General features: G+C 43.0%; 2 protein-coding genes across 8 annotated transcripts in view; one reads left to right on the top strand and one right to left on the bottom strand.

Annotated features, from left to right (window-relative positions):
* CLIP4 (CAP-Gly domain containing linker protein family member 4) overlaps positions 1-8,065 on the top strand; it is a 78,983-nt gene extending 70,918 nt beyond the window's left edge. For all 7 annotated transcript variants that reach the window (XM_077774164.1, XM_077774162.1, XM_077774165.1 and 4 more), the window contains 2 exons: positions 637-709; positions 5,870-8,065. In XM_077774164.1, the coding sequence (XP_077630290.1) occupies positions 637-709; positions 5,870-6,191 (395 nt within the window). In that variant the 3' untranslated portion in view covers positions 6,192-8,065. The remainder of the gene's footprint in view (positions 1-636; positions 710-5,869) is intronic.
* Positions 8,066-14,468: 6,403 nt separating this feature from the next.
* ALK (ALK receptor tyrosine kinase) overlaps positions 14,469-22,143 on the bottom strand; it is a 670,565-nt gene continuing 662,890 nt past the window's right edge. Inside the window, exons 27-29 of the mRNA XM_077774140.1 lie at positions 20,740-20,874; positions 19,620-19,710; positions 14,469-17,056 (exon numbers count right to left, since the gene is read on the bottom strand). Of these exons, the coding sequence (XP_077630266.1) occupies positions 16,370-17,056; positions 19,620-19,710; positions 20,740-20,874 (913 nt within the window). The 3' untranslated portion in view covers positions 14,469-16,369. The remainder of the gene's footprint in view (positions 17,057-19,619; positions 19,711-20,739; positions 20,875-22,143) is intronic.

The following is a 22,143-nucleotide window of genomic DNA, read 5'->3' as shown; positions in this document are numbered from 1 at the left end:
TGCCTTCGTATCAGATCAATAGCATTTTTTTTTTTTTTAAGTACAGTTGTTTAAAATTATACTCACTTCAACTGAGAGAATCATTCAGCACATCTGGTCTGCCATAACTTTCCAGAAGTGGAAATCTTATTCTTTATTAAAAACTTTTAAAAATTTTACCTTTCATGAAATATATTTTTAAAATTATTCTGTATATGATGCCAAGAATCATAAACTCTGAAATTTATTGTTCAATATTTTAAAAATGGAATATATTTAGTGATAGTGTTTTTAAACCATTTTATCCTTTTATATCATTTATCAAGATGCTAATAGTTGAGAATAAAAAGATTCAGCTTTATCATTATGCAGTTTTATTTGGTTTTCAAGAAGTTTTATAATAAAAACCTCCAAATGTAATGTCATGATCTTATTTATGCAAATACGCATAGTTTGTTGAGAAAGGTAAGATAAAAATTCATTAAAAAATCTAAATCACCACTGTTATATTCTGTATGTACTTAATTTGCTTTCTGTTTCTAAAGAAACATTGGGTACACTAGAACACCTATAGAAGAAATGATAAAAGATAACTTTTAATGAGGACTGGACATTTGTGATTTATCTTTCCTCTTTGACCTTAACTTTGACATTTAGGTTTTAGGAGAAGTTTCAGTACGACTTCGGCCTCTTCCCAAAAAGAGATTAACAGAAGAAATGCTTTCGCCAAGTGAGTATTAAGAAGATTTAGAAAAACGCTTTTCAAGATGAACATGACAGGATTCTGTGAAGGAAGGAAATAGATTTTGTAACTTTTACATTGCTCGGTAGAGTGTTAGCACTTAGGAGAAAAGGTGTGATGAGTGTATTCAGAAGAGTCCTCCCTCCCACCCTCACAAGCTCCATGAAAAATGTCACTGGTGACTGAGAGCGGGCACTGCGTTTATCTTCAGAGGGGTTAGTACCGTTAGTAAGAGCTGGAGGAATTTATGTTTTGTGTTATCATTGAATCGGGTGGATTGATTTTCAACTGTTTACCTATTTAGTCAGAGATTTGATATAGTATTTTTGGCAACACATGAAAGAAATGTCAGGTCTGTCTGCATAAAGTGATCTTCCTGCTATTTTAAAAAACACTCCTACTTCCTCTAGTAGGGTATACTGCTCAAAATGCTTTTGTTGTTGTTGTTTCTTTTTGGAATCTTTCTTTCTTTTTCATTTATTTTTATTTCCTTCAGACCCACTTTACTCCCCTGGATATTTTCCTGGCACTTTTGGAAACTTTTTTACTTTTAGAGAGCTATGAGCCTCTTCTAGATCAAATGGGTTGAGGAGTTTTNCGGGGGGGGGGAGGGGAGGCTGTTTAAGATGGGCTGACTGAGTAGGGAAGTGCATAGCCTTGCTTACATGTGGTGCTCTGGAAGCCACTGGAAATGGAGCCCAGGCACTGGGACGTGGAAGTCAGCTGAGCACCAGGCAGGTGGTTTATGTCATAATCTGGGCGAGAAGTTACTGGGGCGTCACCAGGGTCTGAGATTTCACCTGCCAGTCCTGATTGTCCCAAGGCACTGCTAGGTGTTGCTTAGCAGAAGTGGCCAGGGTTTCTGGTTTTTCTCTTTCCACAAAACCTTCCCCAGTTTTGAGAATGTTGAAATTGGTCTCCTCACTTGAGTAGCTGAGAGAGTTAAGGGCCATGACTCTCTGCTGCAGTTTCTTGAAGACATCCAAGGGTGCGTAGGCAGAATGGAGGAATTACCAGGAAGAGGCCACCTGGATATAAAGGACTCGGGGTGGGGGTGTCAGAGGCCATGCACCATGCTGGGGCTTGGAGAGCACGGTGTCGGGGGAGAGAGGGAAGGAGGAGAAATCAGAACCACGGGCTTATGCAGCAGGTGTGGTTATGCACCAGATAATGTCTGACATGAGGGGAGAACATCTTACTTCTCTTTGTTTTCTATAAAAATAAAAAGAAATCAAGCTTTACTGATACTTGTACAGATTGAGACTAGTACCTGTTTTAAAAAAAAAGAAATACACGTTTAGTGAGGGTATAAAATCAACTTCTATAAAATAATTTAGTTTTGTTTATAGAATACTGACTAAAATATTTGGTGGTCACTGTTCTAAAGAACAAAAGAAAGACTTTGAGTGTTAACAGGTATTAGGAGCCCTGTCTCTGNGGGAGCATTAGAACGACGGATGACCTTCTGTGGGCAGAGTTGGTCGGATGTTGTGCGTTATTAGGCTGGAAGCACAATGTATTCTGAAGACTGTAGTTTGGAAAATGAGTTTATTGAGCTTCCCCAGGCACTACCATTTTCTAGTTTATTCATATGGAAATAAATGATACTTCAGAAGAAACCTGGAAAATGTAGAGGTGATGAAAATTCTTGGGGAGGAAACTTGAAGGATTTGGGCAAAGGACATGCCTGCCCCACATGAGAGAGGAAGTGAGAAGGGAACAGGATCTGTTTTTCTGCGTCATTTATTGAGATGACAGTGATGAATGCATTTCATTCAGGGGACAAAACGATGGAGAGGGGGCCGAAGCATTTCTTCTGTCTTCAGAACTCTCTGCCCCAAGAATGGGGGTAGACGGAAAAGGGGGTTGGGATTTGAACCGGGCCCCACAGCGACCTGGTCGTCACACACATCCAGCCTGCATCTGTCTCTCTCCTGCCACTCCTCCCTGTCCTTGCCAGCTTCTTTCAGCTCCTCTCATGTTATCACAGCGCGTCCCATCTGTGGAATCCAGCCGGTCGGCATGGTTTATGCGGTCCGCTCAAATGTGAATGTCTTCAGGCAGAACTCCTATAATCCGGCTTGCCGCGCGTTCCATTATTTCACCTCACCCGTTTGCATTTTCTGCCCACCCCATGAAGCTTCTCAATTCTCAAACCCAGAATGAAGCCCGCGTTCACTGGCACGGCCCAGAAAGTCCTGCCGGCTGGCCCGGCTCCTGTCTGTTTCTCCTGACTTCGCTCTCCTGGTGATTTCCTCCTAAGTGAGGCTTACGTGTCACTTCCTCACTGAAGTCTCTCCCCCCCCCCGCCCTCAAGGGACGATAGATTCTCTTTTGCGCTCCTTCTGCACCGTATACAGTCTTCATTGCAGCATTTATAACATTTTACTGATTATTATGCACAAATCCTAGAATCCAGCCCCGGGCCTGCCATTTCATACGTGGTCAATTAATGTTTTTGAAATGAGTAAACAGAGCTCTGAAATGTACTGTAATTCCACGTTTCTCACTTCCCAGAGCTTGTAGAACTTTCACATAACTTGAATCAAAGCATTCTTTGAATGTTAAGTCTTTACCCAAACCATGAATTTTTGGCTTAGATCTTGAATTCATGTATTACTTCTTTCTTTTAAAGCCTTTTTGATTATGAAAGTCGATTGTACAACATTTGAAAAATTATAAAAAGCTAAGTACAGATAAAGACCATCTGGAATTTTATCACCTAGATGAGATTATCACTCCCATTTGGTGATATATTTTCCCAATAAAAGCATGTATTTGAATTTTAAACAAAGTTGGACAGATCATACTCTTCATACCTTTTGAAAACGTTTTCCCTTAATAAATCCCCCATTCTTTAACAGATTTCCTTAGTGTGGCTTTTGTAAGGTCTTAAAGACTGTCCTGTGATATGGAAACATTTTTATGGCATTAAAATAAATTAATCATAATTTAACTGATAGTAGATGCCAAACTTTATATACATGCATCTATTTTCTCCCCTTTGTGTTTGTGTGTGTTCAGGTAAATATCAAGTTTTAGTTTCTTCTAGTTCTTTTCTATTTTCTAATTCATGTAAATTAGCTCTTTATTTGGAATTTATTTTAACATATAGTGAGTAGTAAGAATCCTATTCTGTTTCCCCCAGATGACTTTTAACATCCCTAGTTGAATATTCACTCCTGTCCCACTGATGTGAAGTTTTCCTTTCTAATCACATAAGAAAAAAATTGTGTGTTTTTCTACAGTTTCTTTTCTGTGTCACATAAAAAGTACATTCCTGTGCCAGAGCCACACCGTTTTAATTACCGTAACTTTAGAATTTAACACGACCGCACTGTAAGCCTGGCTGTGTTAGTTTTCAGTCTTGTCTTAATCTCCAGCCCCTGTTCCTGGTTGGAAGAGCCTGGCCTTAGAGCCTGGACCACCCTGCCCATGAGCTCCATCCCTCCTCCTCCCCCTCATTAATCAAGCACACAGCTTCATTTTGTTTTGAGCCTCAGATTTCTCTTCCATTTGAAAGGAGATACTCTTTAGGTCAGTGGTTTGGGTGAGGTGGGAGGAGGTCACAAGTGGGAAGTGCCTGGCACGCTGCGGGCGCTCAGAAGGTGATGACGTCATTTCTGTGTGAACTTTATAGTGATTGTGTGCGGTCACAGACAGTGTCCGTCAGGGCTGAATTTGGGGAGAACCAACACATACATGTTTCTCTCCAGGAACAAAGCTCTTTTGTTTGTCTTTTGTATGTTCTTCAGTAAAGGTGAATACTTTTTCTAACAGGTACTAGGTATTCTTTGTTAACTTTAGCATTGTTATTTGTGCAGTTGACATGATAAAGAATACTTTTTCCCATTGTACTTTCTAACTAGAATTCTATCACATCGTGGCAAGTGTGGCTTGGGACAAGTCTTCGGACTTGAGTTTTCTTACCCATAAAATCTGAGCGCTCGTCCTTTCTTACAGGTGGTTAATGGGAGGAAATGGGACGTTGTGTGTGATAGCGTGAAATACGGCAAAGAATAGGTAGGACCCGGCCTCTGTTCACTACCGGGCCTGAGCAGTTTTGGTAGCGGATTCTGCATGGTCTCTCCTGTGGGCGCGGGGAAAGTTTTGTTTTGAAGGAGGGGTGGTAGTGGACGGAAGGCTTCGCTGGTGCTGGTTTCGAGAAAACCGTTTGAGTCACGGGGAGACCTCAGGTCACAGGAAACAAGACGTTGGTGGCGTTTGCACTGTGAGTGAGTTTCAGGTCAGTTATTTCCCAGTGACAGTGGAGGCGGCTCTGGGGCAGCACTGGCTGGGCTCCCTGTGTGGGTGCTCCGTGGTTTGGTTATCAGGGCAGGTTGGGGGCAGATGCTGCGGGGCAGCACATGCTAAATCATGTTCTCTAGAGAAAAGGAGAGGAGGCCTTCTTCCAGAAGCTAAGATCCTCCTTGCTGTTAGCGGCAGGGAGAATGGTAAAGCCTTCAGTGTGACTGGAGTTCATTCACAGAAGATACTTATATATTTATCTTATAAAGTTATAGAATAGCAGTTTTTAAACATTGTTTTCAAGTAAGTAAATATTTAAAAAGTGAATAAAAGGTCATTTTAATTTACCACAGTGCTAATGCTAGGTTCTTTTTTAAAAAACTTTTTTTTGCTTGGATAATTGATAGTGAAATAGGTTTTAAGTGTATTTTTTCTAGTTGCTATTACAGAAGGTATATATGTGTGTGTATATTTAGAAATTGATAGTGAAATCTTTTTTATTAAAAAAACTTTAATATTTATTTCTGAGGCGGGGGGCGGGGGGCCAGTTGGCTGACACAGAATCTCTGCTGAGCCGTCAGCACAGAGCGCCACGCCGGGCTCGAACCCATGAACCCGGAAAGATCATGACCCCAGCTGAAGTCGGATGTTTAACCGACCGAGCCACCAAGGCGCCCCGCCTAGTGAAATCTTAAATCCACTTTAGGGTAGTATTAAAATAGCCAAGAGAGAGAACCATTTTAAATACCGACCAAAAGTACATCCTAGTATTGCTACTTAGAATAAAAGCAGCTTGTGAATGCACTGGGACCCCGGCGGCGGGGGCGAATACGACAGCGTGTGACAGAGTGTGCACGCCGCCTGTGCACTGACCTGTCCCCTGCCCTCCCCTCCGCGCAGGTGGAAACCGGCGCTGCGCCGCAGCTGGAGCGGGGCCCCCGCGGCCGGCGGCGTGGAAGGGAGCGTGAAGCTGCACGAGGGCTCGCAGGTCCTCCTCACCAGCTCCAACGAGATGGGGACCGTTAGGTACGTGGGCCCCACGGACTTTGCTGCAGGGATCTGGCTGGGACTGGAGCTTCGAAGCGCCAAGGGCAAGAACGACGGAGCGGTGGGAGACACGCGCTATTTCACCTGTAAGCCGAACCACGGCGTGTTGGTCAGGCCGAGCAGAGTCACCTATCGGGGAATAAACGGGTCAAAGCTTGTGGATGAGAGCTGTTGAGTTAAATTCCGCCGAAGTATCAGATGGGCGCACGTACGGACCTAGGAGAAAGAGTCCACGGCAAATGGTTCGTTTATCCAGTCATTGTTCTAGACTTGAAAACAGACCCATCTTCCTGGAAACCATTCCAACAATTCAGAGAGACCCCTTTACAAAGCTGTCTGAACCGTGGGCATCACGGTTCTCTTAAAACAAGTTCAAAATAAGCATTTTTAAAAGCTTTTGAAACTCTAGGCCCAAGAACCTTCTGAGAGTTGGGGGAAAAGTGTGCCATTAGGTAACCAACTGACATTTACCCTGTTTCATTTTTGCACACAATCCTGGATTTTCCACACGTTGTAACTGTGAGGGTTTTCACGGGCTCTGGTTAACATTTGACATTCACGTGGCCTTTCTCTGTCAAGTGTCTTTGGACTTTTTCTTCCCGTGCCAAGAAGGACAATGAGGGAATATTAGCTCTGCGATTCATGCAGTTTTCATACTTTTGGGTGAGGTGACTTGCTCTTCTTAGGAAGGCCACATCCAGAGACTTGCTAAAGTCCGGGAGGCGGTGGGCCTTCGAGGCTCTCGCGCTGAGCCTCTCCCCCTTTACCAGATGAAGAGATGGGAGTTTAGAGCAGTTCTTCCCTCCCCCGGGGTCTCTAACTGGCCGATGAACAGGGGGGCTCCTTTCTGGCCTCTCCCCTATACAAAGTGTGTAATCACACACTTCTTCTATATTGGCAACTGCCTCATCTGGATAAACTACAAAAACCCATCATTAGGTTTATGAATTCAAGTCGAAATTGGATTTTTTTGCACATACTTGTCTAATTCCTTATTAGACATGTTTATAAAAACACACACACGAAGCACTTTTAAAACATAATGCACTTTCATCTTTGTGGAGAATTTGCCATTATTCCTTCCTGGGATATGAAAAACATTTAGAAAAAATTATATTTAGGAGAAAAAGAGTAAATTAAGATGTCTTAGGAAGCATATAATAGTTATTCATTTAAATGTCTATGATTTCTCGATGTTTTTTGGTTCTGTTCATAAAACTGGTGTTTCTGTCACTGCTGTTTTTATGTTTTCAGTCATTGCACAATTCAGCCTGTTAAAAAACTACAGCACTGTATCAGGTTTTTATATTTCTTTTTGAGCACGTGTTAACAAACTAGCCTTCAAAATGGAGTGATATAATGCAAAACATTTGTGTCATGGCTATGTATTGACATTTATGTCCTATGCGTGTAAAGATTTATCTTTTATTGTAGAAATTTAGACTTGAAGCTACACAGAAATATTGGAACAGTTTATAAGATTAAAAGTATCCTTTAGAACGGAGCTCGCTTTGTGCTTAGAAATAATACGTTGAAGTATTTTGCAATATACTATTTAAAATCTAAATTCTCTTGCTTTGCTGCCTTTTTTAAAAAAAAAATGTGGTATTTCAAATATTGCCAGAGCTATTTTCCTGATAGACATTTGCAATGTATGGCTGCTTTATAATCAAGGAGTATTTTTATTGATTAAAGAAAATGCCTGTATTGCAATTCAAAAGTAAACTTATTTTATTATACAGTTTATTTCTTTAAAACTCTATTTATACCTTAATATGAAATTCATGACTGCTCTGAACTTGGGTGTCCGTAATTCCTCCTGTTAAATATGAAACAGGAAGTTCTCTAAGTTAGAAACAGCAATGGCAACACTAAGTCAGGCAAACAGTTGTCCTCATATTTAGATTAGGATCATGAAACCCATACAGTGTGTATGTTTACATACACTCCCCGTACAGATTAGCTGTTTTCATTTGTGTTTTGCTTATTAAATGTCATCCACAGTTCAATTCTTGAGCATTAATAAAAAGGGAAGCTGTTTTGGTTTTGGAGTGTTATCTTGTCATTTCCCGTCCCGCACGGCCCCTTCTCCCAGTGGCTCTGAGCACACGGGCTTCGTCCTCCACTTGTTTTCTTACCACAGTGACTCGGGTTTGTCCCACATCTCTAACGTCTTAAAAAGTGTCATGCTTTTGGGGCGCCTGGGTGGCTCAGTTGGTTAAGCTTCCGACTTCAGCTCAGGTCATGATCTCAGGGCTTGTGGGTTCAAGCCCCGCGTCGGGCTCTGTGCTGACAGCTCAGAGCCTGGAGCTCCTTCGGATTCTGACTCCCTCTCTCTGCCCCTCTCCACTCACACTCTGTCTCTGTCTCGCTCTCAAAATAAATACAATTAAAAAAAATTTTTTTTAAACTATCATGCTTTCTACTCAACAAGTTATATTTTTAGCCGCTCCTACTGTATCATTTTGAAGGACAGAGAGTCATTTAAGAGAAGAAATGGGTTTCTACAGTTTTCTAAAATTGCCTAATTTTCTTTTATACTGGTGGGATTTCATTTGTTTATTTAGGATAAATGAAAACAAATTTTCATTTGTTTAAATGGGATTTCATTTATATTTATTTTTCACTTTAGGGCAATTTGGTGGGAATCTTTTTAAGTGCTTACAAGTGGTCAGAGGCAGACATTTGCTGACTCGGAACTCGGAGACATGGCAGCCTTGTTCTGAGTGCCCTGTGCCCTCCTCTCTGAAGCTGCATATGCCCCTCTCGTGTCTCTTTTTCTCCTTAGCATTTGCCGTCCTTGGTCATGCTACACTTTTTGCTTAGCATCATTCTCTCTTCCCTGGCTAGATGGAGGGGTGGGTTTTGACTGGCTCATTGCTTTATCCCTGCTTGGCGCCCAGCGGGTCCTCAGTGAATGCTTGTTGAATGCACAGAGGCAATGAAGGCCATGGACGGCTCAAAGTAGAGATATTATCTAACTGGCTTCAGACAGGTGGCCTCGAGAGACCAGGCAACAGGACAGGTAATTGTGCTGGGAAAGGAAGGAAAGAGAACGAGAAAGGTTAGATTCATGGTAGTCCAACATTCCCCCAAAACAGTGACCCGCAGGAGATATAAAGATGTCCGGTGCCGAGTAGGAGAAGAAGAGGAAACAACAACAGGCCCCCCGAGGCACCTGCCTGTGTGTTCTCCCTGGGGCTGGCTCTGAATCTCTAGTTTGAGAGGATGGCAATTCAGAGGGTGTAGTAATATATTCGGTCTGATACTGAGTGCCCACAACGTTGGTCTCTGGTGCTGAACGTTTTTATTTCAGACTTTCATTTCAGACCTATCCATTTCAAATATGAGATAATATTATTTAAGCCGCACTATCTATGGTTAGAGACCCAATGAGTTAAGATTCATTCTTAAGAAATAGATCTAATAATTGCAATTACTCACTGGACAGTTTTTATCTAAATGATTGACTCAGAGACATAATACGTATCACCACATTGCAAGCCAGGAGGAGAATTTTTTATTTTTCTTCATGCCCTTTTTACCACTATACTTATAATACAAATGCAGTAGTTAGTACAAAACTCACATCATCACATATATTTTTAGTAATTAATAATATGCCTTGACACACAGGCCCTTATTTACATACAATGTCACACATAAAGCTGCTTGAATAGATGATGGACATTCCTAATGATGCTTGCGTGTAGGCTGAAAGTTAAACAGGACACGTGAAGATTTTATTTTAAGCAGAATATGATGCTTTTGCACAGGCAAAAAGAATTTACCAAAATTCTTGCTAATGCTCCTTTTCGCAGGAGGGAAAAAGAATTAGGGTTGATGGGCACGTGTTACTGACAAGACTGTATTTTCATTATGCTCAGTAGAAATGAAGCTGATTTTCTGCTCTCCTTCGAGAAGGACACCAAGAGGTGTGGGAACCTTTTCTCCTCATGTTCCTTTAGAATGACTGACAGTGAGTGGGATCTTCATGGTTAAGCAACAGCAAGCTTCAACATTTTCACCACGTACGGTTCAGGCAGGGCAGTGGGGGTGTTCGTGGTGGTGCTGAGGGGGGCAGGAACTTCTGAATTAGGTTAGTAAAACAATGAGGTGTTAGGTTACAATAGAATCTGTTCCTAAAGATCACTGGTGTCATTTAAAAAATGCTCACAAATCTGGCTTAAATTCAGCTCTAAAATCCTAAATGAACAGGCAGGGGTACTGCTTTGCTTCGGTAGGTATTGAGGTATCTACCCACCTGCACAGTCTCAGGCTTGGGTATTCTGTCAGAATTGTTTGAATTGGGTAGATGAAATTAAATCATCTCAGAAATCTACTTGGACCGCACTGAATTTGAACTTTATGCATTTCTAGAGCATAGGAAGTGCAAATACTCAGATGCTGTGTCCTTGTTGGCTAGAACCAATCTCCTAGAGTTTACGTTCTTTCAGCTCCAGCCCAACAGAGTTCAGGCTGGCTCTTCTAGGACTAGACTTGCCTTCCTGAGGATTCAACTAATTATTCTTCACAAAACAATCAAATCGACTGACAAAGGATGAATCATGTTAAAATGATACACAAAGCTTCAAGCATTCTTTTTATTCTTTTCCTAAACACGACTTCTGAGATTCAGCTTAAATCTCAATTCATAGGATTGCTGATATTGGCAGCCCCTGACAGTTCTCGTTATGAAGGAGAGGTGTTACTCTCCAGTATCTTTGGAAAAAAACATCCTAAGATGGATTTTAAAATGAATTTTCATTGCTACGAAGAGTCCCATACTGATGGCAGGGAAAGTGGATTTTGCATTATAGACAAAGAGAAGAAGAGTAAACTTTTTAACTGTCAGTTAAAAAGATTGTGATTTTCTCAAATGCTCCTGCCCCTTTCTTGAAGGGAATAGAGTTTAGGGAATAAAGAAATCACATGGAGTTTCAGGAGGTGACTTCACACTGTCTCGTGTGTGACCAAGGAGAGTCCAATGCACTAGGCTCCCGTCTTGTATGAAACGTTACCGGCTGCTCCTGCTGCATATGTGCACAAAAAGAATCTGCCTTTAATATTATTCTATTTCTTCTGAGAGCAGCTATTAATATAGTATTTTGCTGCTAATACTATTAATATAGTATTTGAAATAATGCAAAAGGGTTTAAACTTTTTTTCTCAAGGATTAGAGGTACTAAAAATGTAGAAAAATTTGCCTGCGGTCTTCACAATGTCATCTTTCGGTAGGACATTTGAATTGGCTCTCTTTGGAGATTCCCTATTTCTAGATGCACTGTAAAGCTGTACTATTTACAACAGGTTTCAAACACTTGCTATCCAGTAACAGTACGTGTGTCTATAAACCTGACAAGGGGGATTCAGTCCAATCCTCTGTAGTTGGGAGAGAAACTCCCGTTATCAATAAATTCCTTATCACACTTGTTTGGGGCTGCCTGACTCGGCAGACACCTCCAGGTCCCAAACTTGTGGCTTATTCTGGGCTTCGTTCTATGGCTCTGGGAGTGGAGAGTGGGAGGGGCAAATTGACAGTGGACAGGAAGTGCATCAGCCCTATCGTGAAATATCAGGTGTGGCGAAAAGAGAACCTTTCAAAGATAAGTTTTATGATTCTTCTTTGCCCATAAGTCTGCAGTTGTAGCAGACATAAGAGAAACAAGTGGTGTGGCACCGAAGGCGTGAAAGTCATTCGATGGACGTGATTCTCATAGTCCTGCAGCTTTGTTGCTTTCGGGAAACTACCCGATTAACTTTCTTTGCTAATTTTCTGATTTGCTAAAGAGATCTTGGAATAGAAAGAATAAACAGAACTGAGACTACACTTCTTTCCGGTCTACTTCTGTATAAAGACTAAGCATAATTTGGCTCACTGGGATGGCACACCAAATTAATTGGCTTTGGCTCTCAATGCATTAGGAGTCAAGGTGTCAAGATTAAAGAAAAGCACACACATGTGCACACACACCAGTCCTGTCCTATGGATTTGGGGCCGGGTGTTGGGATTTGCCTTGCACAGAGGTGAAGTCTCATATTATTAAATGAAAAAGTGAGGGTTCATGTAACTTGTTTGAGTCACAGAGGTAGGTAATTGCACCTGGGGCTCTTAGCGGCTGCTTAGTCTGCTTGCCATCTCTCAAGGAGGCACTGAGAGCTAAACTAGCCAAAATATTATAATCCTCTGAAGTTTCATCCATCTGATATTCATCTATATTGGCAAATATTAAAATGTAAATATTCTAGTATCTAGCAACATACACTAGTTGCTGAAACTTAGTGGGAGTTCATTTAATGACTACCTTTCAACTAATATCAGTGGACATGTGCCTATGGGCGAGCATTGGAGTGCTGATAGGGAGGCAGTAGCCTTGGTAGAGAGATGGAGTAAGGGAGATAGCTAGAGAGTGTGCAACAGAGGCAGCTGAGAAGTGGACATGGGGCCAGCACTGCATACAGACTTTGGCGCTTGCGGTCTTTCTGAGGTTAGCCAGGTAGTGCACCTTTACATGGAAGGGTAGCACTTGTTTTTCATTTACTGGATACTGAAGAGCGGGGAAGTCATTGTTTTCGTTTTGTGGTTAGAGTTCACATTCCTTCCTGCCCCCCACCTCCACTGTAGGTAATAATCTGTTCTTACCCTGAACTTTTCCAGTGTTCCAAAGTTAAGTTAGAGCTACAAATAGCTTTGTGCTTGGGTAACACATTAAAAGTTCAATACACCTACTCAGGATACCAAAGGAAAACAAAATCTTAATAGAAGCATTACTGTTTGTTCTCAATAATTCTCTTTTATTTTAGGGCATCCTGTGGAGGATGATGGGAATGCTGGGTTTTGTTTTGCATGTTCGCACAACATGGGCCCATCTGCTGCAGTGAACTTAGCAAAGTCAAATTGTATGTTCTTCAGGGACCCATTTAAAGAGTCATTAGCTAAAGACAGATTGACAACACACTTCATACGGCTTTATGAATCTTGTCATGGGGAGTCTGTTATCAAGAGTAGTCTGAACGAAGCTCATGTGAATGTTAATCCTGCTCTTACTGGAGAGAATCTATTAAAGTAGCTTGATCACTTAGAATTTCTCAGTGGAGTAAAGTTAATCTGCAGTTATGTTATCTCTTATAGCCATAAAGCTTGCCAAGTACTATATTGAAGAAGCTAGAGAATTTTTTAAAAATTACTCAGACTGTTGAAATGTCTTCCTTTCTTTGGTGTTTACCATTTAAACCGAGTTCTAAGTGTGGTAGAGTCTTCATAGTCTTTTGAGTTGGAAAGGACTGGGCTCTAGTAGGTTCTTGCTACGGTTCCTAAACAAGTGACAGTTGAAACCGAACACGATACAAACAGGAGAACCAGGAGGCCCAGGGGGTGGGTACAAGGGCGAGGACACAGAGGCACATTCTGACTTTGAAACTTGTCCCCACACCCCGCCCAAATCACTTGGGAATTGAGGAGGCGTAACGAGCACGTGCTTGTGCTTATATACACTTGGTAATCTCCCTGAGGGGCAGCGAGGAAGGGAAGCCATTCTCCCCATTGTACACGGAGGTGCTGAGGTCCAGGCAGACCTGATACCCCAAGGCGACCCGGGACTCACATCCTCACTGGTAGGAGAGAATCCAGTCTTTTGACTACTCTTTAAGAAAAATTAGGTTTCTTTTATTCCCGCTCTTTTGATTTGCTACAGTTTTGAGGTGCCACATATTAAACTGGTCATCCCCTTACAGATTTCCAGTTTCCCAATGGTGCCGTTGTGAACTTTTGGTGCGCTTCCTTCTAGATATGGAATACAAATAAGGTATTCTAGCTAATGGTTTAATTAACATGGCTTCTCTAAGCTCTCATTGTGCCTGTTCATGGTCTAGGTAGGACCCTTCTATCACAGTCAGTAAACGGGAGCATCCATAGCATCTGTATGAACTGCCGCAGCCACATGGCTGGGGCAATACTGAGTAGACAATCGTTCAGATTAATTTCGTGGTGATACCTGGGGCTTACAGTGAATTAAATTTTTTTTAATGTTTTTTTATTTATTTCTAGGAGAGAGAGAGAGACAGCGTAAGCAGGGGAGGGTGAGAGAGAGAGAGGGAGTCACAGACTGAAACAGGCTCCAGGCTCTGAGCTGGCAGTCAGCACAGAGCCCGACGCGGGGCTCGAACCCACGAACCGCGAGATTATGACCTAAGCGAAAGTCGGACGCTCAACCGACTAAGCCACCCAGGCGCCCCTACAGTGAATTAAATGAAACATCTTGAGGTCATCATATCTCAGTGTGGAGGTGTTTATTTACTTATCCACATATACAGGCTTTTAAGACTTGACTATCATTTACATGAAAACTGATACCAATGAAGACAATTAGAATCAGCAAATCAAACTCAGTGGTAGTAAGGCACGACCTGAAAATGTAATGGGTTTATAGTTTATAAGAAGAGACNAATCAAGAGTTGGCTGTTTAGCCATGTAGCATGCTCCCTGTTTAACTGGTTACTGGTGTTACGGATCTAAAATGAAATTGTTCTTCTCCGTTTTTGTCAGCTCCCCTGTCATTATCCTTTAGGAGAGTGTTTCTCAAAGTATCCTTCTTGGGCCCCTTGGTTTATGAGTTAGATTACTGTTTATAGAACTGGACTGTTGACTTATGTACCTGGCCTGAGCCAGAGCTGTACTGGAATTCCTGGCAGTTAAGGTAAAGGAAAAGTGGTGGTCAGGGTCTCAGATGTGCAGAACCACTGAGCAGGGCAAGGCATCTGCCGTAGAAAGAACGGACACTTGTCCAGCACTGGCCTAGAGCAGAATGGCTTTCCCACATCCAAAGTGATACTCGTGATGTAGGCAGAAGTGGGCAGGTGGGGGGAAAGGTGGCTATATACATACATACAGTCCTTTTGCTCGGGAATGCTCGGAGGCCAGCAAGGAATGGAAAATACTCTCCTCCCAAAGCAATGTTTTGGCACAGCTACCGCCAGGAAGGAAGGAAGCAGGACATGAAAATTCACTGAGAAAGCATTGTGGTGTAAGTATGGGTCAAATTCAACAGGTCCCCAATTCATTTTCCTGGAAATAAATGTCATGTGTGAAAACCCAGTTCGGAGCCCCCACGATAATGCCAGTGTGTCTCCGCACACCACTGCCCTGCAGCCCCTCTCCTCCTCGCCCCCCCGAAGAAGAATTCTGTGTTTCGGTCTGCATTTGGTAGCTATACACACGATGCTGTGTATGTTTGAGCAAATCTGTGTCCCCTTGTCCCCTGGGATCACACGACGCATGGGGACGAATGTAGGTGAACACTGGAAGGGAGGACAGTGCACCCCTCCTCAGGCCCACCGAGGGCTCGTTACTCCAGTGACCCGCCTGTCACTTGCAGGTGGACACGTCAGTGTGGTAACCTTCATAATGGAAACTGCTGGAAGGTTTTGGCCGGGGGTGTATTGATACTTAGGCCCATGAAAGGATGGGTTTCTAGGTTTCAATGTATCACTGCTGCTTAAGATTTTTGCTTTTAAATGATCAGAGTTTATTTTCATCAGTGGAAAGTTTTAAATTAAGTAAGAATGCAAATCTTGAGTTTTCAATCCAGTAGGAATCCTCACACTCAGTCGTTTCCCTATTCGTAGGAGGGTTTTCTTAAGGCATGAGGTATATTAGCAGGATGTCTGAATCTCTGGATCTGTACATACAGTGCTTTGTATCATACTCAAAGTATGCTGAATACCTGCTTTTCATTCCCATGAGTATATTCACATTTTTCTTTATAGTAGCGTAACTATTCACTTTTTTTTTTTTTTTTTTTACAATCATCGTTGAATCAGCTCAATCGAAAGCATCCGGACATCATCTAAAGGGACATTTCAGTTAGTTGTCTCTGATTTTTCCTTGCCCGGTAAAGAATGAATGCCTTTCCCCATGCCAGCTCATTACAAGTAACTCCTTTATATCTGTTCCCTCCCCTCCCTTCAAGTGGTCCGGGTCCACATCAACGAGGTACTGAGACACCCACGACTCCGACTATGAGACACAGAAGCAGCGAGTTCTGACCGCACTGAGGCAGGGCACACACAGTTCGAGAGAAGCGGGAGGAAGTGTGCATCAAATGCCACCAAATCGGGGCCCTCGTGTTTATCACTCGTCTTTAGGATATTTTCTTCTTTTGAAAGAATGAGATGAACCCATGCTCGAAACCTTTCCCGAAAGCATTTTGAAAATATAGCTGTTTCTGTGGCACTTCGAAACCAGTTGGCACAAAATGAAAAGTGACATTTGGTCTCTGGTTGTAGGGGAGCCACTCCCTGTCCCTCCTCCACGGGCTCAGGGCTCCCAAGGAAGATAAACGAGCGCCGCTGGGCTCAGGGCCCAGGCGGGTTTTTCAGAATGGCGTCCTCGTAATGACCGCTTCCGGGGGCGGTGGTGGCCTCTAAAGGTAAGCCCTGCTGCTGGTAGCCATAGTTGACGTTTCCACACGGGAAGTGACGTAGCCTGAACAGAGGCACTTCCTTCATGTTGGCAGTCAGCGAGGACGGTTCTAGGAGCAGAGAGGCGCCTGGAAGTCTGGCCGGTGCAGCGTTCGGTGGGGCGGCACAGCCTCCCTCCCGCCCCAGGTTTCCCCTCTCTCGGGGCTCCTTCTTTGCCGGGGGATTGTTCTTTTTGGTGGGTTTCTCTGTAAACCACGAGCCGTAAGTCGGGTTCCACAGGCTGGTGGGTTTGTTTCTGGATCCCTGGACTTTGTGCAGCTCGGACGGCGGGTTGGACTGAGAGAATGCCATATTCACGTGTCCCCCCTCCACGGCGGGCCCTCTGGTGATGCGAACAGAGAGCTCTGCAGCCGTGGGCTTCTTGGAGGCTTTGCCAGAGGAAGTGGAAGGCAGAGGGGGCGGGGCGGCTGGATCCTGCCCTTCCTCCCGTTTAGCTTGTGGAGGAGAGACTAGGAGAGGAGGGATCCCCTCTGGGTCTTGGGGCCTCATGGGCACCTTCTCTTCCTCTTCCATGAGTGGGCCGTATTCTATGGGCAAAGCAGTGTTGATCACATCTGGGTCCTACAGGTGGGAGAAACAAAGTGATTACGATGCTGAATCACAGACCAGAATTGTTGGATCTGGAAGATCCCATAGCGACGGTCTCGTCCAAACTTACTTTATAGATGAGGAAACCATTCAGTTAATATATTGGGAATATATTAACTCCTAGGCAGCGAGGAATAGGAAGTGTATGGGATCGTCCCCATCCCGGAAGAGCTGGCAGGGGAAGCCCTCGTGTAGACACGTCACAGGGGAGGGATCAGGACAGGCTATGCGGAGAGCACCTTTGAGCAAATCTTACAGATTCACAGATTTAAAAAACTATATAAATTGGTTTTAAAAATTATTCCAGTCTATTCCCAATAAAATCCTTCAACGAAAAAAAAAAGTCTGTGTCTGACTTTGTGTGTGTATGTGTGTGTGTGCGTGCGTGCGTGTGCACTTGATTATAACTTTTCCCTGTTACATCTTCATATGTACAGATAACACAGTGGTTCTTTATCTGCCCTGGATACGCTCAGGGCCTTTGTGAACCCCACGAAATGCTGCAGTGATGAGGAAAACCACTTACAAAACCGACTCTGTGCTAGATCATTTTTATAGCAATGGATTGTAAATAGGCAGAGACAGTTGCCAGAGATTGGAAGAAAATTTGTGGAAGGAAGCTTAAACTTGGGGGAATTTAATTCTTTAATATTTTATGCAAATTGGGAAAGCTATTGCTTCAGTTTCGCAGAATAGCACATTGATCCAGTATTCGTCAACAAGGAGTGTAAGAATAAAAAATAACTACATTCTGGTTCTCTTATTCTTTAGTTCTTTCCCTGTTAATTATTAATCTCTATGGGGAGTCATTGAAAATATGCTTGTACACAATTACCTGCTTTTACGAGGGATGTTACATACTTTGGAGACAAGTTACTCCAAAGTTGTGTGTGTGTGTTTGTGTGTGTGTGTGTGTGTGTGTGTGTATTTAAGTGGGTGTATTCCATTAGTATTACAATGTAATAACTTAAAATGCCATTCACCCATTCACCGAACACCACGTTTTCTGAAAGTACCCCAAATAACTTGATAAATGAAGTCCATGTAGATACATGCCAGTGCCCTCACTTTTGAGCTGAAGTTGCTGGAAGGGTGAGACCCTGGTGCTGGGAATGAAGGATGTGGCTTGAACATGTATGCGTCACAGCTAAGGTGATTGAGAGAGGTGGTGGCTCATTGTCCGACATCTCAAATACTCTGCAGAGTTAGATATCCTGGCAGAATGAGAGCCGAGAGAGGGAAAGATGTGTGGGGAGGAGACACTGCACAGGGAGGGAACGTCCCTGAAGGATCAGCTGGTGGTGCAGGTGGAGGGGCTCCTGGGGGGCGAGGGGGACACCACGCAGCTGGTGGTGCAGGTGGAGGGGCTCCTGGGGGGCGAGGGGGGCACCACGTGGCTGGTGGTGCAGGTGGAGGGGCTCCTGGGGGGCGAGGGGGGCACCACGTGGCTGGTGGTGCAGGTGGAGGGGCTCCTGGGGGGCGAGGGGGGCACCACGCAGCTGGTGGGCTCCACCTCCCCTGACACATGGGGAAGGGGGTGAGACTGGGTGTAAATGCCTAGATGGGGGTGGGGGTGGGGTGGGGAATGAATTCTCAGACTCTCCTCTCTTGAGGTAGGAGGTATAGTCTTCTAGAAGCGGGTAGAAAACGGAGAATTTAGAGTCCCTTCTGAAGGAAACGGGGGAAGGAGCCGCATAAGCACCAGCGGAACTGCGAGGAAGCTGTGTGGCCTGGAGAGGTTTCCCCACCCATCTGGAAAGTGGGGATAGTTTATGTACCTCACTGAAGATAAAAATGCAATACATGAAAAGTGATTTGTGGGGCGCCGGGGTGGCTTAGTCAGTTAAGCGTCCGACTTTCGCTTAGGTCATGATCTCGCGGTTCGTGGGTTCGAGCCCCGCGTCGGGCTCTGTGCTGACTGCCAGCTCAGAGCCTGGAGCCTGTTTCAGTCTGTGACTCCCTCTCTCTCTGACCCTCCCCTGCTCACACTCTCTCTCTCTCTCTCTCTCCTAGAAATAAATAAAAACATTAAAAAAAAAGTGATTTGTGTGTTACAGATGCTGTACTAATGCTATTGATGATGTTAAAGATTTTTCCAGACCTTGTTCTTCCCTTGAATCCCTCTAATACAGGTCATCGGGCATACAATCTAACAATTATATACAGGCATTGTTTCACATGAGTATTTCTCTAGCCACACCATCAACTGTTTGAGAGGAGGTGTTTCCGATACTTCTCTGAAGCTCCAGTTTTGTCTAAAAAACCGTTAGTGACCTGTGGGGATTGAGTTAACACCTGTGAGTCCTGATTCTCTAATATCATGGACTGCAACCGCGTCATGTGTTGGTGAAGGAAGAGGCGGTAACTAGCATTTATCTACAAAATGGGTAAACTGAGGCACTAGTCATTTTACTTCATAACCAATCATTCTCGCGATCGCAACTCATGTTCTCTGGCTGGTTTAGCTTTCATTTCACATGTTGGTATTTGCCATCTTTTCCATATGAATGCTGGTCAAAGGGAAAAGTGTTTATACCTGGGTGCAGTATTCAATCCTCTCCAAAATTATGGCAAAGTTGGGCCTATCTTCGGGCTGATGCTGCCAGCACTGGGTCATTATCCGGTAGCTAAAAGAAGAAGTAAACACACTAATTAAAACCAGGAGAAACAAGGATGAAAAATAGTTTCCCTAGCACTTTTCTTTTTTTTTTTTTAATGTTTTTTATTTATTTCTAGGAGAGAGAGAGAGACAGCGTGAGCAGGGGAGGGTCAGAGAGAGAGGGAGTCACAGACTGAAACAGGCTCCAGGCTCTGAGCTGGCAGTCAGCACAAAGCCCGATGCGGGGCTCGACCCCATGAACTGCGAGATCATGACCTAAGCGAAAGTCGGACGCTTAACCGACTAAGCCACCATAGTTTCCCTAGCACTTTTCTTTTTTTTTTTTTCTTTCACTTTTTTTTTTTTTTACAAATAGTTTATTGTCAAATTAGTTTCCGCATAACACCCAGTGCTCATCCCCATGAAGGGGGGACCAGAGGTGGCACTGTCTTGGAGAGTGACAACTCATCTATGTTCCATGTGGTTGGCACATGCCGCCCTCTGCTGATGGGCCAAGGGATCGTGCCCAGGTGTAAGGGTATTAGAACACCAAAGCTCATTAACAGATGTCCTGTTTACATGAAATATGGCTCCTCTCATTCCATTTCTGAACTGAAGTCACCTCTGGGGAAGAATATTCTAATTATATTTCCCATCCGCCTTGCTTGTGGGAAGGAGGTGAGGGATGCCCGACAAGACAGCAGAAAATGCAGGGAATGGATATTTAAAGGAGACTTAAAACAGATGGCATAGGGCAGCCGGGGTGGAGTTCGGGACACAGATTCCCACGAGGCTGGGGGTGTGTAAGCCTGGTGAGTCCGCAGCCTCCGGTCAGACAGGAGATAACTTTTCAGTCATGACATCACTGCTTTCGAGGGGCTGGAGGATTAACCCTCCTCATGGAAGTCACAGCCACACTCCTATCCTGGGCCATATTAAATGAGGTCAGCTATCTGCCCCTTTGTCTTGAAACAAAAAAGCATACATGGCTGCAATATTTTTTGAAAAGGAAAAGCGTCCTTAGTGACTTGTAGAAACATTCCTAAAAGAGTCGTACACGGGTCCAGGGCAGTTCTTAGGTGGGTCCATCCGTCCTCCGCTGGTGACGAACTCCAGAACTTCCTGGTTGCTTTTGCTAGGGTACGGCATGTATCCAAGAGAAAATATTTCCCACAGCAGCACTCCAAAGGACCTGCGCACAGGACAGAAGATATGATATGGACACACAGACACGTGCACACACGCACATGTACACAGATATATACACGTACACACAGGGACACACACAGACATATGCATACAGATATCAAACTTGAGTCTTTTATGACACATTTCCCCACAGTTGGGAATTCTTAATATGGAGAACAACAACAGAAAGAATGAGGAAGTAGCCACATGCGATGCTCCGTAAAAAGATAACCATTGTTAGCATGTTCTTTTTTTGTTCCAGTCAAGTTCCTGTACTTAGTTTTTTTTTACATAATTGCGGTTATATTTAATATGCAATTTTGAATCTTGATTGTTTCTGCAGTTTCCATTATAGCATAAATATTTTCATATAGATTTGAAATGGCCACAAAACGTTCCCGTAAGTAGTTGTGCCACAATTTGCCTTTTCATTTTCGTATTGTTTTCAATTTTTAGAATATTTAAAAGACTGTGATGAACATCTTTGAGCATTTTTTTTAAAGGACAATTTGCTTAGGACAAATTCTTCAAATTTGGGATTAAGATAAGCTAGTAAAATCTAGGATAATTCTGATAAAACTACTAGATCAAAAGAATACGAACACCAAAAGGTTCTTCGCACATTTTGTCTCCTTCCACACTTCCAAACGTGTCATTCTAATCATTGAGTAGCACTATGCGAGAATGCAGCACATACTCTCCCCAACATTGAGTATTCCTATCAAAAATGGAGAATTCTTACTGATTTTAAGGTAAAAAAAAATGGTAGCATCTTTTAAATTATATTTATTGACTTGATATTGAACACAGTTGACTGTTTTCTCTATTTATTGATTCCCTTCCTTTACCCCCTATAAATTGTTTATACTTTTTTTGCCCATTTGTATCTACATATTGTTTTGGTACTTATTAATTTTCTCTTTTATTTGTAGATGTACTTTATCAGAGATGTTAATCTTTATCCAAAATTGAAATAATTCTATTGGTTGCTTTCTAATTCTGCTTTTTAGCATACCAAAGATTTTTATTTTTAGGTAGTCAAATCTATTTTTTAAAATTTTGTGATTTCCTCTATCCGTTTTATAGATTATACAATCCTCCCTTCACCAAAGATTAGGTGGGTATTTGCTGTTTTCTTCTAAGTTGTATTTGTTCGTCCTCTCAAGCTGGATTTGAGAACTTAGTTTGGTATATGGTGTGAGGTAAGGGTCTACATTGAATCATTTGCAAACAACCAATCTTCTTTTTTTTTTTTTTTTTTTTTTTTTTTTTT

Source organism: Crocuta crocuta, unplaced genomic scaffold (genome assembly GCF_008692635.1).
Source record: "Crocuta crocuta isolate KB4526 unplaced genomic scaffold, BGI_CrCroc_1.0 scaffold246, whole genome shotgun sequence".
Classification (NCBI taxonomy): domain Eukaryota; kingdom Metazoa; phylum Chordata; class Mammalia; order Carnivora; family Hyaenidae; genus Crocuta; species Crocuta crocuta.
The sequence above is the reverse complement of the archived record's forward strand: the minus strand, read 5'-3'. Positions and strand labels throughout refer to the sequence as shown.